At 43.1% G+C, this 26037-nt stretch overlaps 1 protein-coding gene across 3 annotated transcripts in view; it reads left to right on the top strand.

Annotated features, from left to right (window-relative positions):
• Positions 1-806: 806 nt before the first annotated feature.
• Positions 807-26037, top strand: part of zgc:165481 (uncharacterized protein LOC100073327 homolog) — a 197354-nt gene continuing 172123 nt past the window's right edge. For all 3 annotated transcript variants that reach the window (XR_010965962.1, XM_067997981.1, XM_067997982.1), the window contains exons 1-6: positions 807-1115; positions 1644-1783; positions 3322-3524; positions 4804-4906; positions 7677-7891; positions 25094-25304. Coding sequence is in view for 2 of the 3 variants with exons in the window: in XM_067997981.1 (XP_067854082.1) it covers positions 1025-1115; positions 1644-1783; positions 3322-3524; positions 4804-4906; positions 7677-7891; positions 25094-25304 (963 nt within the window). In the remaining variant the exon portion in view is untranslated. The remainder of the gene's footprint in view (positions 1116-1643; positions 1784-3321; positions 3525-4803; positions 4907-7676; positions 7892-25093; positions 25305-26037) is intronic.

A 26037-nucleotide genomic window follows, 5' to 3' on the forward strand; every position in this document is an offset into this window, starting at 1 on the left:
GGGGAAGAAAGGTGCCATAACACACTTTTTTTCTTTGTGTTGCTTTTAAAATAACTTGGCTCCCCCATCCCTACTCTATATAGCGCATAGTTCTGCAAACATACCTTAGTTCATTTTCTTCTACTGATATAGTGCTGTTGTAGACACGTAAAAAAGTTCTTGCCTTTTTTTTTAGATAGGTAGTCTTTGCCCCTCAGTATCAAGGAAAAATTTAAAACGGTATGGGGCAAGCACAGGTGACTGGGACTGAGTCAGTAGATCTTTGAGAGCCAGCACAGGCACAATGGGCCAGATGGATTTCTTCTGTGCTGTGAAATCTGTGATTTGTGTCGAGTCATAATATTACCTTTTTTCATGCTTTTGTATATTTTAAATTAAGATTTTAGTGGATCTAAAGGATCCTATGGCACTACTCGAAAAAGAGCACGAGAGTTATTCCAGTGTCTTGGCCAATATTTATCCCTCGACCAATACCATCAAAACAGATTAACTGGTCATTGATCCATATTGCTGTTTGTGGGACTTTGCTGTGCACAAATTGGCTCCTGAGTTTATTTACAAAATGGTGACTACATTTCAAATGCAATTCATTGACTGCCACCTGCTTTTGGACATCCTGAGGATGTGAAAGACCCTTTTTAAATGTAAGTTCATTCCTTTCCTTCATCTTTTCTTCCCTTTTTGTTTTCACCTTTCTCTTTCAACATTTTTTTTCCTCAACTTTTTCATTCATTCTCTGGCTTTCTGTGCATTTTTAAAAATATAAATTTCTGGACATTTAGACTCAGTTTTTGCTATATGTCACAAGGCAAAAATCTCACCTGATACTCCAGCTGAGGGAGTATGAAATTTGTCCGTAGTTTGGCTGCCAGATAGCTGAACCTAAGACTATCGTAACTGTAAGTAAACTTCTGTGCTATCAGGTAAATTTAAAATTGTTGGATTTTTTAAAGTGTAGCCTATTCTTGAGCATCTTTTGGTCACAACTCTCTTCTAGGCTTTGGACAGTAATTCAAATTTCTGCATGAAAGCCCATGAAGGAATGAGCTTACAGGTTAGCAATGTAATGGACCAGTGGAATAAGAAATTCAGCCCTGGCACACACATAATATTAGGTGAGTATTTTAACACTGAAGTTTTAAAACCTGCACAGAATGTACACAGTTTAAATAGATACATTAATAGAAATGTTTGTATTTTACAAGTTGTAGGATAAATTATGCTTTTTGTATAAATTTTCATAAAACCACACTACCACGTAAGTGTACAAGATGTTCTGCAGGTTTTTTCAAAAAAAAATTCACTCCCAACAGGAATACATGTGGTTCAGTTAAGAAATTTTTATTCCTGTCTTGTGTCCTGTTTTCCATGAAAGTATTGTGAAACCTGAATATTTAAAAATGGTGGTACTTTGTTTGGTACTTGTTACCATGAAAGTGGAATGGTACATGACAATCAAATATTGTCAATGATGCAATGCCACATTGTTAGCCTTCATGGAGCTCCACACATCAGAATTATTGGGAGGTTGTTTAGTGTTGGATTCAGGGGGCAACTCTTTGCATAATGATACACCACGCACATTCTAATATATTCATAAATGCTGAACAGAACTTTGTTTTAAATATTTATTTCCCTAACAGTTATGACTGATAACTGCCTCAAAGCCTTGGGAATTACAGATGCCACCTGTGTAATCCATTATGGTTTTCCTCCTTCTCGGAAGATATTTGGAGCTCGCCTGTGTTGTATGGTTGACAATTTTGATGATCTGATTGTGGAGGTACATTGAATTGTGAGGAAAAATGTCTTTCATTTAAAATGTAAAGAAATTGACTCTTAAACCTTCAAGGTGCTTTGGCTAGAAAAAGACTGTACAGTGAACCAACAGGTGATTGTAGAAGTAGACCCTTTGGAGTGTTAAGCAAGTCTGAAATCGTACCTGGTTTCTGTTTTTATTCTCCTCGTGAAATTTTAAATTCTGAGCTTTCTAAATTCTCAGGTTTGTCTGGAACAATTTCAGTCTACATATTGTGCAAGACAGTTTAGTGTTTGCCAGTGCAAGTCACTGCCAATTTTACTGTTGCTGCTTCCATAATGTGTTATGACATTGTAGGATCCTAATTTATGTTACTATTTTTCTCCCAATAGGTACAATTTTGACAACTGCATATGTTGTGCAATCTTCAAATCTTAAACTTTGAGAGCTTCTCAAGTCCCCATACCCCTATCCATTCCACATAAGATTCCTATCCAAATTACACTAGTAGTAAATTAGTGACTATGCTGCTTTGTAGCGATCGTGCTACACTTCACTGTACACAAACATTAAAAAAAATTGTTTTGAATATATTGATCAGAATCTCAAAAGTGAGGATGTGGTTCCACAGAAGTCAGAATTCTTCTACATCTTTGTAGGGACCAGCCACATGAAACCATATGATGGAAGCAGACTTTGTAACCACCCCATACCAGTCACCCTCCCACAACCAACTCCAGTATCTACAATGTGCCAGTTCTCTTCCTCCTTCCTCCCTCAGCTGGATGAGAGCTCAGTAAAAATAGCTTTGCTCTGTAGCTGACCATGTTATATCTCCCCTGGGAGTTCTTGATGCTGAAACAGAGTTGATTGGAATGGGAAATGCCTTCCATTCCACAACCAACATCTCTAGCCTTTAATGAGTACAAAAACTCAGCCATCTTTTTGAAGAAAATTGACCACTAACTAGTTTCTCATGTTAAAATATTAATAGGGCAGTTGTTTGTATGAACTGCCACCTTTTATTCCAAAACGTAATCGTGCAGATCAGTTGAAACTTCCATTATCCACTTTGATGATTATCCACTGACATATTGCAGAACAAGATCATATGATAGACATCTGCTCATTGCTCAGCCTACTAATATCAGTCTTCTCCTGTCTGACACATGTCAACCTCAGAGTCCAGGATAGCTTACATTCAAATTGTTATTTTTATTGCACTTGTCTTAATTCCCATGCCTCAGTGCTACTCTGAAATTGGTTGGGAAGGTGCATAAGAGGTTACAATGCTTTTGCCTGGGATGAAATTTTTTGATTGTTAAAATAACTACAGTTTATACATTATTCTTATTTAGTAAACTGGTTATGGGAGAAATGAGTGGGGATAATGTGGATTTTGTAAATTCACATCAGACTCTTAAGTAATGTGATTTTGTTGTGTGTTGTGTGTTGTGTATTGTTTAATGTTGTCTAGCAGCCTAAAGCAATGTGTAGACTCTTCAGTGCAAATTAAACTTTTTTTTCATTGATATGATACAAAAATGTTCTCTTAACACTAGGGGTCAACTCTTCAAAGTCAGTCAATCATACTAATGACTGACAAAAATGCACTGCAAACGGCTTCCATCCTGCGCTACCTGGAAAGAACAGAAGCTAAAATTCCTACAGAACTGTATAAATTTTTGTCTGACTTGAATAACAAAGATGACATTTGCTATGACAAATCTTTATGTAAATACCTTAAAGCACATGGAATCTGCAGGTAAGTGCATTTAGCAATAGTTTGCCTTGTAGATTCTAGGGAACTACAATGACCAGTCTGTTCCATCATTCTTTGGACCGAGATTTCCAGTTGCAATAGTATATCCCTTTTTGTGGGAAAGATGTGCAAACCAAACTCTCCACATCATGATGTAGTGAATTTCTGCAATGATCAGTATGCTCCTTTCCATCCACACAGTGGCTTATCCCTTTTTGTGGGTAAGATCAAATGAGTTGGTTTAGAGCAGATGGTACGGCTGTGGACCAGACTAATCTGAAATCCTAAAAGTTATTTAAGCTATTTATAGCACCTATCAAATACTCAGTACAAAAATTATATTTGATTAGGGATATTTTTCACTTAGTTGACTTAAGTTTGATTCCTGGTATGGGAATGAAAACTTTCATGTCAAGCACAGTTAGAATCCGCTCTGATTTGCTAACTGAAAGTGGTCAAGTGGTGGGAGCTGGGACATGGGTTTGTTATGGAGTTCTGCTGTGTGCACAACTGACAATTATATGAAGGAGGAACTTTCATGAATATTATCCAATTTGAAATTCAATGGCAACAATATGTATTAAGTGGATGAGCTAAGAAATAACATGGAATTTGTTGTAAATAATTTCAAATTCAGATTGGTATAGGACAAAATTAAATGTATACACAAATGACCTGTTCATGGGAAAAGGTGCAAAAGCATTCACTGACAATGTTCAGTTACTGAGAGTCCATTGTTAAAACATTTAGATACAGGGATGGAAAATTTGTTTCAATCCCCAATTAACATCCCTTACGCTAATAGGCACAAAAACTCAACCAAGAATTTTTTTTGAGAAGTGCATTCTCCATAGCAGCTTGTGGTAGAACAATTCTTAAGCAGGTTGTTGAAAATGCTAGAGTAAGTTGACTATGGATGCACGTTTGGCCTTCAATAAGAAACTTTACTGTAACAGATGCAAGCTATTTTGTCCTGATACCACAAAGCAAATGGAAGATTCCACTTAGTGTAGTATCCTTAATTTAATCCTATATGGGCATCTTTTTGATGAACAATTCTAACCCAGTGGCATCAGAATGTACACACCCACATCATGAATTTTTTTTGCCTCTCTCTCCAAAGGATTTCCTACCATTGCACTCATCACGCTGATACACCAATGTGATGTGTACCAGAATTCTCCTCTTGGGCAGCTACTTGATGTAACACTCAACTTTGACACTCTATCAAGTTGATAACATTCTAAATACTTTTATTTTAATGGGTTGATATTAATTTCAGGGATAATAAAACTTGTACAGGTCGGCATAAGCTTCACCCAGATGTAGACAAACCACGGTGCCTTTCAGATGAAAAGAAATTGCCATCTACAGGATACATTGAGGTAAAATTGCTTCTGATTTATATCTGTGGCTTGTCTTGTAAACTGGTTTTAAAATGTTGCTTCTTTGTGCAGTTTTCACCTTTGTTTAGCATTTGTTTTCCTGCCATTAGAAATATGAAGACTATCTCTACAATATGTTTGTAATATCATGGTAGCTTAGCAATTGATGACTAGCTTCACATTAGTAGTACAGCTGCATCTTTAAATCCAGTTAGAAGCTAATATTTTGTAATTCATATGATGTGTACTTCATCCTATCTCAGTCAGACAGCTAAAAGAACTTTGATTTAAGGATTTTTTTTGATGTGCAAACTAAACTTTCCGCATCATGATGTAATGGATTTCTTCCATGATCAGTGTGGTCCTTTCCATCCGTACAGTTGCAATAGGTAGGTTTATCTTTGTATTATATTTGAGATACTTCTGCTAGTGTAATTGCAGATGTTGACTATAAAGATTTTTATGTAGCAGTACCTTATTCCCTTGTTTCCCCCCATGAGAACTACCAGTCCTATTCTCAACCTCTGTGGATGTCTCTTGCACCTGTTAAGGTGTGCATAAGTGACCTAAGTTGACTTAGCCTCTATCTTTATATTTAAGAAAAAATACTAAGATCCCACCCCATTAGCTTATCTCTCTAGGAGTATTGTAAATAATAATCATGTTTGTTTAATCCATATTCTGCCTCCTTTTGGGGGGGGAGAAAGGAGGGATCTATCAACCGAGAAGAGACTTGTGTGCAGAGATTAACACAGTGAACATTGTTAACATTTATAAGGAGTGTGTCCTCTTCGATCTTGTTTGTTGGCAATATGGATTTACTGCTGTGGTATGTTTCTTATAAAAAAAATAACTTCGTTTGGAAAAGTGAAGATCTTTCTATTGCGGTTCAGGCTTTTTCCAATTCAGTTTTTTTTTGTGCAAGTGGCCTGGCAGTTGCTGTAAGCAGACCAAGTCCCTTGCAATCTGCTGTTATTGCCTAAGAACAGATGGAAGACTAATAATTATCCTATTAAACTGTAATACAGCACACCTGAACTTAGTGGGAATAATATGTAAGTTCCTATGTCTCCTGACAATTGGAAGGCAAAAAATAACAAATTATATGCCTACCTTCATATAGGCTAAAACTACTGATGTGAATTTATTTACAATTGATGATTTATATAAAACAGACATAGACAGATACTATAGATCACAATTAGTAATTCAAAATGCCCTCATGGAACCTGTCTCAAACAGAACATTTTCTGTATTTTTAAGTTGAGAAATTTAATTCAATATATCAGGTAATATGTGGCCAAGCACTAGAAAGTAATATTTATCCCTTAACCAATACAACAATAACATGCTTTTATATAGCGCCTTTAATGTAGGAAAATGTCCCAAGGTGCTTCACATCAGACAAAATGTGACACTAGCCATATAAGGAGATATTGGGACAGATGACCAAAAGCTTTTAGGTCGGTTTTAAGGAGCATCTTAAAGGAGGAGAGTGAGGCGGAGACATTTAGGGAGGGAATTCCAGAGCTTAGGGCCTAGACAACTGAAGGAAATTGGGGGTGCATGTGGCCAGCATCAGAGGAACGCAGAGTTCGCTAAGGATTGTAGGGCTGGAGGATGAGAGTTAGGGAGGGGCGAGGCCCTGGAGGGATTTGAACACCAAAAATAGATAATCTGGTCATTATCTTATCACTGTTTGTGGGACCTAGCTGTACCAAATTTGCTGCCATGTTTGCCTATATTACAACAGTGACTACACTTCAAAAGTACTTAATTGGCTGTTAAGGGCTTTGGGAGGTCCTGGATTGTGAAAGGCACTCTTTTAATGTGAGTTCATGCCTTTTTCTCACAGATGCATAAGGCAGTTAGCCTACGTTATTGGCAGGTAGGTGTGCCGAGGCCTGTAGATATCTCCGGCCTAATGATCGGAGTTGCCAATAAAGCACAAATATCTGCTAATCTCCCTGGCGTACCTTTTTTCATCTTGTACTACCTCAGCCATGAAATACTGTATTTGAGATGTAGAAGACTAATTCCCATCGTTAACTGTACCTTCACTTGGTTTCCATCATAGGACTCTGCATCTTGCAACTAAATATCTTGTGGATCCCTGAGTTCTCTTGAATGTTGGTTTTGAAAGATTATTTTTCATGTGCTCTTTTTCATTTGTTTGAGTTCTGATCAAGTTCCTTAAACTTATTTACAATTTTTGTTCCTGTGGCATAGCATGCAATAATGGACTTTTTTTTGATGGGGTGGAGGGATTGAGTTTACGGTAAAACCTACTATAATGAGTTAATAAAAATTGTCCCCCAAAAAACTCTTCCAAAAATATATTCCAAAAAAAATTTCCCTTCTCATTCAAAACCAGATTTTAGGCTGGGAAATTTTACCTGCGATTCCTTTAAATATTTTTGCAAACATTCTGGGGCCTTAATGAGGCTGTGGCATGAAATGTCCACGAGTACTCTAGTGCACAAAATGCAGCTGGCCAGAAAATCTCAAGCAGAAGAAATCAGGTGCCATACATCCCTAAGTCTGCTTTCCCAATTTTCTAATCCCCCTGCATCCATTCTGCAGCTGATGGGGAAAATCTAATATCTGTTGAGGTTATCAAAGGCAAAATAATTCTCTTTGTCACACTGTTGTGATATATGGTAGTCTGTTGACTGCAGTAATTATTTTGAGGATGTGTGCATAATTGTGCAGCGCTTGTATTGGGTAATAAAATAACTTGTTCATATATGTGGAATTGAAACTTCTCTAGATTATTCCAACATGTATCAGTGATGCTTCCAGTTATTATGGTAGAATAATACAGCACAGAAATAATTGGGGGAATCCTCCTGTTTCAATGGAAGAGGACTATCTGAGGCTGTTGAAAGACATGGCTGATTACTACAAAGAGGCGAACCACAGGAAACCAGTAGAGCAATTAGAAGTGTCTGCTGTATATGGACTAGAGGAAGAAATATATAGCAGGTAAAGTGGGAAATTTTATTTTTGTAGATGGCAGTAAAACTCAAAGTAAATTAACAAGGGCATAATAATTGTTCAGACTTTGGAGTTTTTTTTGTCAGCGGGTATTTCAAAAATATATTATGGCTTCTGAGATCCAGTGAAATAATTAACTAAAATTATGGTGGCTGAATATATATATTTTTAATGTCATTTGAAGTTAAGCTTGTTGAGTTAAATTCATTAACCAATAAGATTAAATTTGTCAAACTATTGATGATTTCAAATAACTTTTGGTGCATATTTCAGCTTGTTTATTATGGCTGTATGGTTACTTGCACAATGTGAAGACCTAAAGATGGATACCAGCAAAATACAAATCAATTTGTCTTAACTCTGAATCAAACCGGGAGGTATAGCTGCATTCACAGCCGTGCCCTGGGAATTGGCCATACACTCTTCCAAATACTTCTTACCTATCTGAAACATCTTCCCTACCAACTAGCTTTAGATACTGGACTTTAAAGTTCAGTACCTAGTTTAAACAAGTATATAATGACAATAAAGGCCACTGATGTCCAATTTTCCTAGAAATTGCATATCACATTTCTGACTGAAAATACTATCAATGCTCCTGTAATTTTTTTTATTACTTTCTTCGTAATGTTGCTTTACAAATCTTAAAGCTGGTTTGTGGGTTATGGTTGAGGATGCAGCAATAGAAGCTTTTGTCAAGAACAGGTTGGGGTTAGCAAGGAGAATGGCATGGGCACTAGGAGTGAGAGAGATGAGATGAGAGGAGAGAGCAGCGAGGAGGAAGGCAAGGGTGCTTGGGCAAAACCAATAAGAGGCAGAGGAGTGGGAAAGATATAGGGGTGGGAATGGAGTTGAAGGAGAATGAAGCTTGGAGAACTCAATCGAAGATAAGTAAAATGAATAGAAAAGTTTTAATCAGAATAGAAAAGCATGACTGGAGTATGTGATGGAAATACCTTGCCAGGAAAGTGTTACCGGGAATTATTGCAATTGCAGAAACTGCAGGTTTGGAGAAAATGCAATTTTTAGGCTTTGGTGATTTATAGGAATAGGAACAAGTAGGTCATTCAGCCCCACAAGCCTGATCCACTATCTGAGATCATGGCTGCGTTGTACTTCAACTCTATTTACTTGCCTTTGCTCCATATCCCTTGATACCCTTACCTAACAAAAATCTATTTCAGTCTTAAAAATTTAAATTAACTCAGCTTCCACACCCTTTTGGAGGAACAGAGTTCCAGATTTCCACTACCATTTGTGTGAAAAAGGGCTTTCTGATTTCACTCCTAAATGGCCTTATTCTGGATTCCCCCACCAGAGGATATAGTTTCTCTATCTACTGTATCAAATCCCTTTATCGTTTTAAGCACGTCAATTAGAACACCTCTCAACCTTTCTAAACTCTCAAGGGAACACAAACCAAGTTTATGCAATCTGTCCTCATAATCTAACCCTTTAAACTCTGGTATCTTTCTGGTAAATCTGAGCTCCACTCCCTGCTAGGCCAATACATCTTTCCTGAGGTTCAGTGCCCAAAATTGAGTGCAGTACTCCAGGTGGGGTCTGACCAAGGATCTGTACAACTGAAGCATCACTTCCTTACGTTTTTGTATTCCAACCCCCTTGAGATGAAGGCTAATATTCCATTAGCTTTTTTGATTACCTTTTGTACCTGTGTACTAGTTTTTAGTGATTTGTGTCCAATGAAATCTGTAAATTAGGGACAGCTAAGAGATTTCAGGCTGGATGGCTGGCTGTCATGCAGGAAACCGGCTCAGAAAATTTAAAAGACCTCCTGCAGTTAAATTCTGCAGGACATCCAGCAAACCCATACTAACGGGTTTCCTGTCCAGAAATTCCCCCCACCCCAGCTCACTTCACAGCTCCAAGTCAAATCGGGGCCTTGATGTTGCCTGGTGCAGTTCCTGGCTTTTGTGGAATGGGGAGTTCTTCACCCAACATCTATAGTGACGGAGAAACCACTCTATCCCAGGGATGGAGTCGTACAAGCATTCAATCTCAGAGCGGTTTCTCTGCTGTTATGCTTGCTGGGTAAAGAGATCTTGGTTACAGAGCCTTTTTTTCACGTGCTACCGCCTCGCACTTACCTGTCTGGTATTTTAAATTGTGAACTGACTTTGTGCATTGAAGGCTGCCTGTACTTTGTGATATCCAAGTGTCCATGGTTTCAAGGTGCAGTTTGTATCTATTACAATGTAAGTTATTTGGGACTGTCAGTAAGTGTTTTTTGCAAGTGTTTGTACAGGTTTCACTGTACATGGACACGCACACATTCTTTTGCTCCTAGTCTGTCACTATTTTTAAAAAAAATTCTGATTTGTCTTTCTCCGATCCAAAGTGGATGACCTCACACTTCTCCACATTGAAACCCACCTGCCACAGTTTTGCCCATGTCTATGTCCCTTTTATAACTTCCTGCTTCCATTCACACAACTTACTGTGCCTCTTAACTTAGTGTCCTCTGCAAACTTGGATAGACGACTTGCTAGTCATTCATCCAAGTCATTAATATATATTATGAAAAGCTGAGGCCCCAGTACAAGTCCTTGGGGAACACCACTTGTCACAACCTGCCAATCAGAGAACGTTCCCTTGATCCCTACTCTCTGTACCCTATCTCCCAATCCATTAACAACCAGTGCCAAAAGGTTACCTCCAATTCCATGCGTTTCCATTTTTGCTGCTAATCTCTTGTACAGAACCTTCTCAAATAACTCCTGGAAGTCTGTATAGACCAACGTCCATAGACACTCAGTTCCCTTCAGAGCTACTGCTACTTTAGCCATTTTTTTTTTGCTTCCCCAAAATTACTCATTGCTGTTGTCTTCCATCCCCCTCCCTCCACATTGGTTGTGGTGTGCTTTGTCTTTGTTATTTCCCTTTCCTCTTATCTGGTCTTCTGTTATCTCCCATATATATTTATGAAGATTTATTTGAATCAGTTCTGTCATGCTGTGGGCGTGACGTGTAGCCTATATCTTTACATTTCCTTTCAGCCTCTTACACACAGCTGAGCTCCCATTCCCCATTGTCATCCTGTGTGGGGTCTCAGTGTATATACTGTGTCCTTGCTCCCTTAGAAGGGAAAGTGTTTGGTGGGAGGTGTGAGGGAGGGAAGCAAGGCCTAAGGAATTCATGAACAGGGCAGCAAATGGCTGGAGTCGGGGCATAATATTCCCTTTCAGCTGAGATTGTCACCGTGGCTGAGTGCCTATCCTCTGGCCCCATACCGTGCAATCCCATGGCCATATAGCTTCCCACTGCCTCTGCTGGTGAGACTTGTGTGGACTTAATTTTTGTATTAAAGAACTCCAGGGGCATAGAGAAGTGGGGGCAGGGTGTCAACTTTCCACTAGCATTCCTTGAGCTCATTGTGGCTGAGCTGTGATGCTGTGGCCTTATTCTATGCAGTTAGTCAGCTGATGTATGTTGTTCCTGTCCCTGAGGCTGAGCCATTTATGTAGTTAATATAGCTATTAAAGGGCAGCAAATAGCTGGGAGTGGCAAAGATTAGTGGTAAGCCTGAAGATTAGGAAAACTTTAAAAACCAATAAAGGAGGACTTTTTTTTTTAAAAAGGGAGAAAATAGACAAAGTAAACTAGCAAGAAATATAAAAACTGACAGTAAGAGCTTTTACAAGTATATAAAAAGGAAGAGAGTAGCTAAAATAAGTATAGGTCCCTTAGAGAATGAGACTGGGGAAATAATAATGGAAAACAAGGAAATGGCAAAGGCATTGAACAGATATTTTGTATCTGTCTTCACAGTAGAAGACAGTAAAAGCATACCAATAATAGTAGATAATCAAGGGGCAAAGGGAAGGGAGGATCTAAAAACTGAGGCAAACTAATGGGTCTGCAGGCTGACAAATCCCCTGGACCCGATGGCTTGCATCCGAGGGTCTTAAAAGTGGCTACAGACATAGTGGATGCATTGGTTGTAATCTTCCAAAATTCACTAGATTCTGGAAAGGTCCCAGCGGATTTGAAAACCACAAATGTAACGCCCCTATTCAAGAAAGGAGGGAAACAGAAAGCAGGTAACTATAGACCAATTAGCCTAACATCTATCATTGGGGAAAATGCTAGAATCAATTATTAAGGAAGTAGTAGCAGGACATTGAGAGACTTAAAATAAAATCAAGGAGAGTCAACATGGTTTTATGAAGAGGAAATCGTGTTTGACAAATTCACTAGAGTTCTTTGAGGAAGTAACGAGCAGGGTTGATAAAGGGGAACCAGTAGATGTCGTGTATTTGGATTTCCAAAAGGCATTCGATAAGGTGCCACATAAAAGGTTATTGCACAAGGTAAGAGCTCAAGGTATTGGGGGTAATATATTAGTATGGATAGAGGATTGGCTAACTAACAGAAAATAGAGTCGGGATAAAGAGGTCATTTTCAGGATAGCAATCTAACAAGTGGGGTGCCACAGGGATCAGTGCTGAGGCCTCAACTATTTACAATCTACATCAATGACTTGGATGAAGGAAGTGAGTGTACTGTGGCCAAATTTGCTGCTGATAGAAAGGTAGGTGGAAAAATAAGTTGTGAGGAGGATACAAAGTGTCTGCAAAGGGATATAGATAGGTTAAGCGAGTGGGCAAAAATTTGGCAGATGGAATATAATGTGGGAAAATGTGAAGTCATCTACTTTGGTAGGAAGAATAAAAAAGCAAAATATATAAAGAGAAAGACTACAGAATGCTGTGGTGCAAAGGGATTTGGGTGTGTTCATACATGAAACACAAAGTTAGTATACAGGTGCAGCAGATAATTGGGAAGGCAAATGGAATATTGGCCTTTATTTCAAGGGGGATGGCGTTTAATAGCATGGAAGCCATGCTACAACTTTACAGGGTGCTGGTGAGACCACACCTAGAGTACTGCGTTCAGTTTTGGTCCCCTTATTTAAGGAAGGATATATACTTGCATTGGAGGTGGTTCAGAGAAGGTTCACTAGGTTGCTTCTGGGTATAGAAGGGTTTTCTTATGAGGAAAGATTGAGCAGGTTGGGCCTATACTCACTGGAGTTTAGAAGAATGAGAGGAGATCTTATTGAAACATATAAGATTCTGAGGGGGCTTGACAGGGTAAATGCTGAGAGGATGTTTCCCCCTCATAGGGGAATCTAAAACTAGGGGGCATAGTCTCAGAATAAGGGGTTGCCCATTTAAGACTGAGATGAGAAATTTCTTCTGAGGGTTGTGAACCTTTGGAATTCTTTGCCCCAAAGAGCAGTGGAGGCTGAGACATTGAATATCTTCAAGGCTGAGTTGGATGAATTTTTGATCAGCAATGGAGTCAAAGGATGTGGAGTTGAGGCCAGAATGAGATGAGCCATGATCTCATTGAATGGCGGAGCAGGCGCGAAGGGCCAAATGGTCTACTGCTCCGATCTCATGCTCTTATGAGCAAGACACAGCTGGGAGTAGAGAAGTGGTGGCACAAAGGCACACTAGGGTGGGAAGAAGGGCATGTGTTGAACACCAGTGGCGAGGGTGGGGGGCGGGTGCTGTGGGTATGACAGCACTGGTTTGTAAGAGATCCCTGCGGAGATGTTGAATTATGTTTTTAGATTTGTTGCTGGAAAATAAATAAATAAGGTATTTGCCAAACGAACACACAACAGTGGTAATTAGCTGATCTCCTGTGGTATTGCCCATGTTGAGTTAAAGGATATGCTGTTTTGCTATTCTCATTACTGTATAAATGCTGCCCCTATGGTGGATCTCATTGTGCCACCTGCACCGATATAATCAGTAAGAAAGCAGCTTCGATATTTGAGCTAAAAAAAAACTTAGTTTGCTAAGGCACTTTAACAGTTAAAACTATATATTTGTCCAGTGCTTGTACAGGATTCTTGTTTAACAGCTGAGTGTAAAGCACCACAAAGATCAGTTACTGAGAAGAAAGCTCCTAGGGAACAGAATGGGTGCAGTTCATTGGGCGAGGGGCATTGGGGACTACAAGGTCAGGTGTGGAGCGAATGGAGTCTGACCCCTACTAATGTGGATATGAAACAAGGGAGAGAAGAGTGTGCAGTGAATGAGGCAGATGGCTACCTTGCCGGTCTGGGTCAGGCGGGTAGGCCCAAATCACTAAGCTTGATGCCAGAACATATGATGCGGGTAGGCCAAAGCCCTCAAATCAAAATTGGGCAACCTTAAATGGGTTGTGTGAGTAGAGGTAACTGCTGTAAATATCTGAGGTTCTAGATGCCCCAAAAATTGAATTTAAAATATCTGAAAATGTTGGGGAAAACAACCCAAAAATCAGGTGACGACAATGGTGGGTAGACGTGGGTGATTTGTGATGATGTGTTACCTGATGGAAAGAATCATGTAACTACAGTTTTACAGATACATTATTTTTATGATGTTGACATTACGGGGATTAAATTGGATAAGCCTCGAAGGCGGACACAGGGATTAGCCTGTGATTAATCCCCGCCCGTTCATTGCGCTGCAGGCAGGACGTTAAATTCATGCTGCCTGCTGATTTCCATGATTGCTGTGTGCAGCCAGCACTACCTGTGCTATTCATTGTCTGCATACGTCAGCAAGGAGCTGATATAGCAAGTGACCATTGCTACTTAAAAGCAGTCTGCACCTCGTAAAGGTGAGCTGCACTGTGGCTGATGGAATTGGTGTCAGGAAGTGATTGCTTTGGAAGAAGTTTTGTGGCGATGTCTCAAACTGCAAGACAGCGTGCATAAGGTTTTCTGATAATTCACTTGGAGGCCTTGTTGCAAGAGGTGGAGAGAAGCTGAGACATCCTGTATCTGCAGAGGGGCAGGAGGCCACCGGAGGTGGCGGTGCAGTGATATACAGTCAGGAGGGAATGGCACTGGGAGTCCTTAACATTGACTCTGGACCCCGTGAAATCTCATGGCATTGAGATTTCATGGGGTCCAGAGGTCAAACATGGGCAAGGAAACCTCCTGCTGATTACCACCGACCGCCCTCCCTCAGCTGATGAATCAGTCCTCCTCCATGTTTAGCACCACTTGGAGGAAGCACTGAGGGTAGCAAGGGCACAGAATGTACTCTGGGTGGGGGACTTCAATGTCCATCACCAAGAGTGGCTCGGTAACACCACGACTGACCGAGCTGGCTGAGTCCTGAAGGACATAGCTGCTAGACTGGGCCTGTGGCAGTTGGTGAGCGAACCAACACGAGGGAAAAACCTACTTGACCTCGTCCTCGCCAATCTACCTGTCGCAGAGGCATCTGTCCATGACAGTATTGGTAGGAGTGACCACCGCACAGTCCTTGTAGAGATGAAGACCCGTCTTCGCACTGAGGACACCAGCGTGTTGTATGGCACTACCATCGTGCTAAATGGGATAGATTCAGAGCAGATCCAGCAGCTCATTACTGGGCATCCATGAGGCGCTGTGGGCCGTCAGCAGCAGCAGATTTGTATTCCAGCACGATCTATAACCTCATGGCCCGACATATTCCTCACTCTACCATTACCTACAAGCCAGGGGATCAACCCTGGTTCAATGAGGAGTGTAGAAGAGCATGCCAGGAGCAGCACCAGGTGTACCTAAAAATGAGGTGCCAACCTGGTGAAGCTACAACACAGGACTATGTGCAAGCTAAACAGCGGAAGCAACATGCTATAGACAGAGCTGAGCGATTCCACAACCAACGGATCAGATCAAAGCTCTCCAGTCCTGCCACATCCAGTCGTGAATGGTGGTGGACAGTTAAACAACTAACGGGAGAAGGAGGCTCTGTAAACATCCCCATCCTCAATGATTGCAGAGTCCAGCACATGAGTGCAAAAGACAAGGCTGAAGCGTTTGCAACCATCTTCAGCCAGAAGTGCCGAGTAGATGATCCATCTCGGCCTCCTCCCAAGATCCCCACCATCACAGAAGCCAGTCTTCAGCCAACTCGATTCACTCTGTGATATCAAGAAACAGCTGAATGCACAGGATACAACAAAGGATATGGGCCCCGACAACATCCCGGCTGTAGTGCTGAAGACTTGTGCTCCAGAACTAGCCATGCCTCTAGCCAAACTGTTCCAGTACAGCTACAACACTAGCATCTACCCGACAATGTGGAAGATTGCCCAGATATGTCCTGTCCACAAAAAGCAGGGCAACTCCAATCCGGCCAATTACCGCCCCATCAGTCTACGCTCAATCATCAGCAAGGTGATGGAAGGTGTCGTCGACAATGCTATCAAGTGGCACCTGCTACCGATGCTCAGTTTGGGTTCTGCCAGGACCACTCTGCTCCAGACCTCATTAGAGCCTTGGTCCAAACATGGACGAAAGAGCTGAATTCCAGAGGTGAGGTGAGACATCAAGGCAGCATTTGACCGAGTGTGGCACTAAGGAGCCCAAGTAAAATTGAAGTCAGTTGGGAATCGGGGAAAACCCTCCCCTGGTTGGAGTCATAGCTAGCACAAAGGAAGATGGTAGTGGTTGTTGGAGGCCAGTCATCTCAGCCCCAGGACATTGCTGCAGGAGTTCCTCAGGGCAGTGTCCTCGGCCCAACCATCTTCAGCTGCTTCATCAATGACCTTCCCTCCATCGTAAGGTCAGAAATGAGGATGTGTGCTGATGATTGTATAGTGTTCAGTTCCATTTGCAACTCCTCAGATAATGAAGCAGACCGTGCCTGCATACAGCAAAACGTGGACAACATCCAGGCTTGGGCTGATAAGTGGCAAGTAACATTCGCGCCAGACAAGTGCCAGGCAATGACCATCTCCAACAAGAGAGAATCTAACCACCTCCCCTTGACATTCAACGGCATTACCATCGCTGAATCCCCCAACGTCCTGGGGATCACCATTGACCAGAAACTTAACTGGACCAGCCATATAAATACTGTGGCTACAAGAGCAGGTCAGAGGCCGGGTATTCTGCAGCGAGTGACACACCACCTGACTCGCTAGAGCCTTTCCACCATCTACAAGGCACAAGTCAGGAATGTGATGGAATACTCACCACTTGCCTGGATGAGTGCAGCTCCAACAACACTCGAAGCTCGACACCATCCAGGACAAAGCAGCCCGCTTGATTGGCACCCCATACTCCACCCTAAACATTCACTCCCTTCACCACTGGCGCACTGTGGCTACAGTGTGTACCATCCACAGGATGCACTGCAGCAACTCGCCAAGGCTTCTTCGACAGCACCTCCCAAACCTACGACCTCTACCACCTAGAAGGACAAGGGCAGCAGGCACATGGGAACAGCACCACCTGCACGTTCCCCTCCAAGTCTCACACCATCCCAAATTGGAAAGATATCGCCGTTCCCTCATGGTCGCTGGGTCAAAATCCTGGAACTCCCTTCCTAACAGCACTGTGGGAGAACCTTCACCACACGGACTGCAGTGGTTCAAGAAGGCGGCTCACCACCACCTTCTCAAGGGCAATTAGGGATGGGCAATAAATGCTGGCCTTGCCGGTGACGCCCTCATCCCCTCAACGAATTTTTAAAAAAATGTTCAGGAGGCAGTGGGATGAAGTAGCGCCAGAGGTGCCAGGAGTATTGTTCCAAGAACGTGGATACAGTGCAGGAAGAAGTTTAATGATCTGTCACGATTTGTCAACGTGGGTGAATTCAATCTTCAAATGGCATATCATACCAACTGCACCACGAGCCCCATCCACTGCTCAATTCACTAAACACCCGTCACCCACCTCCCAACAATCTATCAATCAGCACTCAACCATTCAATGCAGATGGTTCACCTCACCCTCTCACACTTCGCACTATTGCAAACCTCTCACTCAGCTCTCACACACTGGCAGATATTCAACCATGACAGCTACATCACCGAAACATATTGCAGGACACACACTCACTGACACACTACCCACTTTTTTGCAGGATAAGGTGGTGCATAACAGGAGGTAGAAACAAAAAAACTGGAGGAAGACAAGCGTGCCTGCAAGTTTTAACCCCCATGGAGGAGACTGTACAGGCCATCATGAGGTCGTAGACACTGGAGGGATCGATCATGAGGGTCTCTGCATACCCAATTCTCCTCCTCTGCTCCCTCATTCCCCAATCTCTTCTGACTCATGAGCTGCAGATGGTGTAAGCATGCATGCAAGTTTTTCCTCTCCCCTCATCACAACTGACCCTTGTCCCTTTTTCATTTCAGATACCTGCTGCAGAGGGTTCAGATGAGGACTTTGATGGCCCAGGCTACTGAAGAAGGCTGCTGGGCATACACAACCAAATGCTTGATTTTTTTTTTATTCGTTCATGGGAAGTGGGTGTCGCTGGCAAGGCCAGCATTTATTGCCCTTGAGAAGGTGGTGGTGAGCCACCACCTTGAATCACTGCAGTTTGTGTGGTGAAGGTTCTCCCACAGTGCTGTTAGGTAGGGAGTTCCAGGATTTTGATCCAGCGACGATGAAGGAATAGCGATATATTTCCAATTTGGGATTGTGTGTGACTTGGAGGGGAACGTGCAGGTGGTGCTGTTCCCATGTGCTTGCTGCCCTTGTCCTTCTAGGTGGTAGAGGCCATGGGTTTGGGAGGTGCTGTCGAAGGAGCCTGGGCGAGTTGCTGCAGTGCATCCTGTGATAGAATCATAGAAGTTTACAACATGGAAACAGGCCCTTCGGCCCAACATGTCCATGTCGCCCAGTTTATACCACTAAGCTAGTCCCAATTGCCTGCACTTGGCCCATATCCCACTATACCCATCTTACCCATGTAACTGTCCAAATGCTTTTTAAAAGACAAAATTGTACCTGCCTCTACTACTGCCTCTGGCAGTTTGTTCCAGACACTCACCACCCTTTGAGTGAAAAAATTGCCCCTCTGGACCCTTTTTTATCTCTCCCCTCTCACCTTAAATCTATGCCCCCTCGTTATAGACTCCCCTACCTTTGGGAAAAGATTTTGACTATCTACCTTATCTATGCCCCTCATTATTTTATAGACTTCTATAAGATCACCCCTTAACCTCCTACTCTCCAGGGAAAAAAATCCCAGTCTGTCTAACCTCTCCCTATAAGTCAAACCATCAAGTCCCGGTAGCATCCTAGTAAATCTTTTCTGCACTCTTTCTAGTTTAATAATATCCTTTCTATAATAGGGTGACCAGAACTGTACACAGTATTCCAAGTGTGGCCTTACTAATGTCTTGTACAACTTCAACAAGACATCCCAACTCCTGTATTCAATGTTCTGACCAATGAAACCAAGCATGCCGAATGCCTTCTTCACCACCCTATCCACCTGTGACTCCACTTTCAAGGAGCTATGAATCTGTACTCCTAGATCTCTTTGTTCTATAACTCTCCCCAACGCCCTACCATTAACGGAGTAGGTCCTGGTCTGATTCGATCTACCAAAATGCATCACCTCACATTTATCTAAATTAAACTCCATCTGCCATTCATCGGCCCACTGGCCCAATTTATCAAGATCCCGTTGCAATCCTAGATAACCTTCTTCACTGTCCACAATGCCACCAATCTTGGTGTCATCTGCAAACTTACTAACCATGCCTCCTAAATTCTCATCCAAATCATTAATATAAATAACAAATAACAGCGGACCCAGCACCGATCCCTGAGGCACACCGCTGGTCACAGGCCTCCAGTCTGAAAAACAACCCTCTACAACCACCCTCTGTCTTCTGTTGTCAAGCCAATTTTGTATCCAATTGGCTACCTCACCTTGGATCCCGTGAGATTTAACCTTGCGTAACAACCTACCACGCGGTACCTTGTCAAAGGCTTTGCTAAAGTCCATGTCGACCACGTCTACTGCACAGCTCTCATCTATCTTCTTGGTTACCCCTTCAAAAAACTCAATCAAATTCGTGAGACATGATTTTCCTCTCACAAAACCATGCTGACTGTTCCTAATCAGTCCCTGCCTCTCCAAATGCCTGTAGATCCTGTCTCTCAGAATACCCTCTAACAACTTACCCACTACAGATGTCAGGCTCACCGGTCTGTAGTTCCCAGGCTTTTCCCTGCCGCCCTTCTTAAACAAAGGCACAACATTTGCTACCCTCCAATCTTCAGGCACCTCACCTGTAGCTGTAGATGATTCAAATATCTCTGCTAGGGGACCCGCAATTTCCTCCCTAACCTCCCATAACGTCCTGGGATACATTTCATCAGGTCCCGGAGATTTATCTACCTTGATGCGTGTTAAGACGTCCAGCACCTCCCTCTCTGTAATATGTACACTCCTCAAGACATCACTATTTATTTCCCCAAGTTCCCTAACATCCATGCCTTTCTCAACCGTAAATACCGATGCAAAATATTCATTCAGGATCTCACCCATCTCTTGTGGTTCCGCACATAGATGACCTTGTTGATCCTTAAGAGGCCCTACTCTCTCCCTAGTTACTCTTTTGCCCTTTATGTACTTGTAGAAGCTCTTTGGATTCTCCTTTGCCTTATCTGCCAAAGCAATCTCATGTCCCCTTTTTGCCCTCCTGATTTCTCTCTTAACTCTACTCCGGCAATCTCTATACTCTTCAAGGGATCCACTTGATCCCAGCTGTCTATGCATGTCATATGCCTCCTTCTTCTTTTTGACTAGGGCCTCAATCTCCCGAGTCATCCAAGGTTCCCTACTTCTACCAGCCTTGCCCTTCACTTTATAAGGAATGTGCTTACCCTGAACCCTGGTTAACACACTTTTGAAAGCCTCCCACTTACCAGACGTCCCTTTGCCTGCCAACAGACTCTCCCAATCAACTTCTGAAAGTTCCTGTCTAATATCATCAAAATTGGCCTTTCCCCAATTTAGAATTTTAACTTCTGGGCCAGACCTATCCTTCTCCATAGCTATCTTAAAACTAATGGAATTATGATCACTGGTCCCAAAGTGATCCCTCACTAACACTTCTGTCACCTGCCCTTCCTTATTTCCCAAGAGGAGGTCAAGTTTTGCCCCCTCTCTAGTCGGGCCATCCACATACTGAATGAGAAATTCCTCCTGAATACACTACAAATTTCTCTCCATCCAAGCCCCTAATGCTATGGCTGTCCCAGTCAATGTTGGGAAAGTTAAAGTCCCCTACTATTACCACCCTATTTTTCTTGCAGCTGTCTGTAATCTCCTTACAGATTTGCTCCTCAATTTCCCATTGACTATTTGGGAGTCTGTAGTACAATCCTATCAAAGTGATCTCTCCCTTCTTATTTTTCAGTTCTACTCATATAGACTCAGTGGGCGAACCCTCGGATATATCCCCTCTCACTACTGCCGTGATGTTCTCCCTAATCAAGAACGCAACTCCCCCTCCTCTTTTACCTCTGCTCTATCTTTCCTATAGCATCTGTACCCTGGAACATTGAGCTGCCAGTCCTGCCCTTCCCTTAGCCATGTTTCAGTAATAGCTATAACATCCCAGTCCCATGTGCCCATCCATGCCCTGAGTTCATCTGCCTTGCCCATCAGACTTCTTGCATTGAAATAAATGCAGTTTAATCTAGACTTCCCTTGGTCTTTGCCCTGCTTTCTCAGACCATCTGTCCGGTCATGTTTTGTACACTCTCCCTTACTGCCTTTTGTTTCTGTCACCACTTTACTTCCCACTGACTTCCTGCATCGGTTCCCATCCCCCTGCCACATTAGTTTAAACCCTCCCCAACAGCACTAGCAAACACTCCCCCTGGGACATTGGTTCCAGTCCTGCCCAGATGCAGACCGTCCAATTTGTACTGGTCCCTCCTTCCCCAGAACCGGTTCCAATGTCCCAGGAATTTGAATCCCTCCCTCTTGCACCATCTCTCAAGCCACGTATTCATCCTAGCTATCCTGTCATTCCTACTCTGACTAGCCTGTGGCACTAGTAGCAATCCTGAGATTACTACCTTTTGAGGTCCTACTTTTTAGTTTAACTCCTAACTCCCTAAATTCAGCTTGTGGGACCTTATCCCGTTTTTTACCTATATCGTTGGTACCTATATGCACCACGACAACAGGCTGTTCACCCTCCCCCTCCAGAATGTCCTGCAGCCGCTCCGAGACATCCCTGACCCTTGCACCAGGGAGGCAACGTACCATCCTGGAGTCTCTGTTGCGTCCGCAGAAACGCCTGTCTATTCCCCTTACAATCGAGTCCCCTATCACTATTGCTCTGCACTCTCTTTCCTGCCCTCCTGTGCAGCAGAGCCAGCCACGGTGCCATGAACCTGGCCGCTGTCACCTTCCCCTGGTGAGCCATCTCCCCCAACAGTATCCAAAACGGTATACCTGTTTTGGATGGAGATGACCGCAGGGGACCCCTGCACTGCCTTCCTACTCTTCCTCTGTCTGTTGGTCACCCATTCACTATCTCCCTCAGTAATTTTTATCTGTGGTGTGACCAACTCACTGAATGTGCTATCCACGACTTCCTCAGCATCGCGGATGCCCCAAAGTTTGTCCATCCGCAGCTCCAGAGCCGTCAAGCGGTCAAACAGTAGCTGCAGCTGGACACACTTCCCACAGGTGAAGGAACCAGGGACACAGGAAGGATCCCTGAATTCCCACATCCCACAAGAGGAACATGACACGGGTCTGGGATCTCCTGCCATGATTTAACCCTTAAATTAGCTTAACAACAACTACAATGTCAAGAAAAAAAAGGAAAGAAAAACTACTTACCAGTCACCAGCCAATAAGTGCTCCTCGACACCAGTTCTTCTGCTACCCACTGTTCAGTGGAGGTGACTGAGCCGACTTCTCCCAGAATGCCCCTCTGTCTCCTCTGCTGGATGGTACACACTGAAGCCACAATGCGCCAGTGGTGAAGGGAGTGAATGTTTTGGGTGGTGGATGGGGTACCATTCAAGCGGGCTGCTTTGTCCTGAATGGTGTCGAGCTTCTTGAGTGTTGTTGGAGCTGCACTCATCCAGGCAAGTGGAGAGTATTCCATCACACTCCTGACTTGTGCCTTGTAGATGGTGGAAAGGCTTTGGGGAGTCAGGAGGTGAGTCACTCGCCGCAGAATACCCAGCCTCTGACCTGCTCTCGTAGCCACAGTATTTATATGGCTGGTCCAGTTAAGTTTCTGGTCAATGGTGGCCCCGAGGATGTTGATGGTGGGGGAGTTGTTGGTTGTAATGCCGTTGAATGTCAAGGGGAGGTGGTTAGACTCTCTCTTGTTGGAGATGGTCATTGCCTGGCACTTGTCTGGCGCAAATGTTACTTGCCACTTCTGAGCCCAAGCCTGGATGTTGTCCAGGTCTTGCTGCATACGGGCACGGACTGCTTCATTATCTGAGGGGTTGCGAATGGAACTGAACACTATGCAATCATAAGTGAAAATCTCCATTTCCAACCTTATGATGGTGGGAATGTCATTGATGAAGCAGCTGAAGATGGTTGGGCCAAGGACATTGCCCTGAGGAACTCCTGCAGCAATGTCCTGGGGCTGAGATGATTGGCTTCCAATGATCACTGCCATCTTCCTTTTGTGCTAGGCATGACTCCAGCCGCTGGAGAGTTTTCCCCCCGTTTCCCATTGACTTCAGTTTTACTTGGGTTCCTTGGTGCCACACTCGGTCAAATGCTGCCTTGATGTCAAGGGCAGTCACTCTCACCTCACCTCTGGAATTCAGCTCTTTTGTCCATGTTTGGACCAAGGCTGTAATGAGGTCTGGAGCTGAGTGGTCTTGGGGGAACTTAAATTGATGCACTGAAAAGCCTGCCACAAAGCCTGCACACAATATCAAGGAGCACGGAGGAGTGCAGCTCCAACTTGACACAGGGCTTTGCACAGAGCTTCGAGCCCATCCTTTCCAACATGCAACGGGCAGTCACCTCCATCAGCACACCTGTGGAACCCACCATGATGCCGTGTCTGATGACCATTGTCACAACTTCCATCAATGATCCGACTGCTTCCTTGGAGGCTCAAACTGTTGCCATCGTGGCTGTCAATACTGTTGAAAGAGGCTTCCAAGGCGTCACAGCAGTACAGCAATCTGTTCTCCAACAGATCACTAGGATTTCTGAGGCACTGCCCCAGGAGAGTGGCAGTGGCTCCATGGAACAGGAACCTGCTGTCCCCTCTCAAGATGACAGCATTCCTACTCCCACCCCTGCCACTCTGCCAGTTGCTTGTCAACCAGCCAGCCCAGGCTGCTGCAGACCAGGCCAAGATCGTGCAATCTGAAGCTGGGTCTTCTCGGCCCAGAGCTGCTCGAGGTCGTCCTCCAAGGCTATCTGCAGTCTCCTCAATTGAAGGTCAGCAACCTTCCACCTCCCATGCCACTGGGGAAGTACCTCATAGATGCACTAAGAAAAGTAAAGGCACACGGAAGACAGGCTCTAAGGGAATGCAGAAGGGTGAATAGTTTCATTTTGTATGCATCATTTAATGAGTGAATTGATAAATTTGGATTTGAATTTTCATCTGGTGGTTTTTATTTCTGCGGTGAACTGAGGGAGGAAGCAATATGTGTTGTTAGAAAGAGGACAATGTGATGGTCAGTGATAAAGGAAAGGAGCGTTGGTGAATGGGGAGGTGTAGCTGAGGTTACTGGTATTGCTCATGAATAATCTGATCACATAGAGCCCTGACAGAGAGAGAGGGTCTGTCTATGTTGTAGCCTCTTCCTCTTCCTCCTCAGCTTCTTGCCTGATAGGTGATGACAAGGGCTGTCCCTCATAATGGCCAGGTTGTGCAGCATGCAGCATACTACCACAAATCTCGATACCCACACAGTTGAGTACTGCAGAGCTCCTCCAGCGCATTCCAGGCAGCAGAAGCATTGCTTGAGGATGCCTATGATGTGCATCATGATCTCCCTACTCTACATGCTGCCGGCAGTCTTTCGGTGTACGTGGGCAAACCCCTTCACCAAGATGGCCTCCTGGGCACGCTTCTCTGACCCCATTTTTGAGTCTTAGTTGGCCACATAGCGTCTTAAAAAATGGGCGCTACACAGCCCACTTTAACCCAAATGTGTTGACATAGGGTTTTGCCATTATAAACTTTTGACACAAAAACGTAACACAAAAATCGTGACAAGGAATAAGCCTAATGTGGACAAGAAGTACAGATCACGCTTAAGACTCTAGTATATTAGATATAAAAGATTCCTTTGTCTTTGCTTCTCTGAAACAATAAATATACATGTGGCTTTAATAAAAAATGTAGTTTGTGAAACAATTGTTTTGATTTTGAACATAGTGACATGTTCTGTTGTGCTTTCAGGGTGCAATTAGTAGCACTGCCACAGAAAGCTGAAAGTGCAGTTCTCAGTAATGCAGGAGTGAAATACATCGACAGTGGTCAAACTAGACAAGTGATGCACAAACAGCTGCTCGAGCTACCTGCCAAATTTCAGGTTCTACCACCACAGGCTGTTGAATTTATTGTATGTAGAGTGAAACCTATCGACAATGAAATGGATTGGAACCCACAGGTAAGCAGTAAAAGTTTGAAAACTGCATTAGGACATTTGTAGGTTTCACTTGATGCTCAAAACATTTTGTTGGACAATTTTGGTAACTATCAGCAGGGAATCATGATTTTTATCAAGTGTCTTGATGTTTTGTACCACAGAATGGTGTAATGTGATTTAATGACAGCAGCTCTCTGAAGGAGAAGTCCTTCATTCCACTGAAATGCCTGTAGTAGACAATTTTGCCGGATGATGGAAACAGCATCTACTTGGTGGAATTGGTAGATACCTGGAAATGGTTGCCTGCCCATTAACTGCCTTGGTTGGAGATGGGTGTGTTACATAAAGCGTGCTAAAGAGGGGAGGAAATTACCAAATGTGAGAAGCAGGAAAATAGTTTTTTTTTTAATATTAAAAATACTGCTAATACTGGCTAATTGCTTTGGTTGCTAATAGTCTTGAACAGAAAATCAATAATCCAAACTGAAGAAGCTTAAATCTATTAAATAATAAAAAAAATTTAAGACATTCACACTGAGACTGACGGCAGAATGGGTTAGCACATTGTCCTTTCACCTCTGGGAATTTTGGCCTGAATCCTGCCTGGATTGATGGGATGAAAGTCTGTCCACACTGATGTCTGCAAAAATCATTAAGTGACAGCTTAGGCAGCTGAAACCAATTCCTGGAGTGTACTAGTCCACAGCACAAAGCTGCCCAATCTCACTGACTAGGTCACTGGGATGCTAAATGT

Source organism: Heptranchias perlo, chromosome 16, assembly GCF_035084215.1.
Source record: "Heptranchias perlo isolate sHepPer1 chromosome 16, sHepPer1.hap1, whole genome shotgun sequence".
NCBI classification, from domain to species: Eukaryota; Metazoa; Chordata; class Chondrichthyes; order Hexanchiformes; family Hexanchidae; genus Heptranchias; species Heptranchias perlo.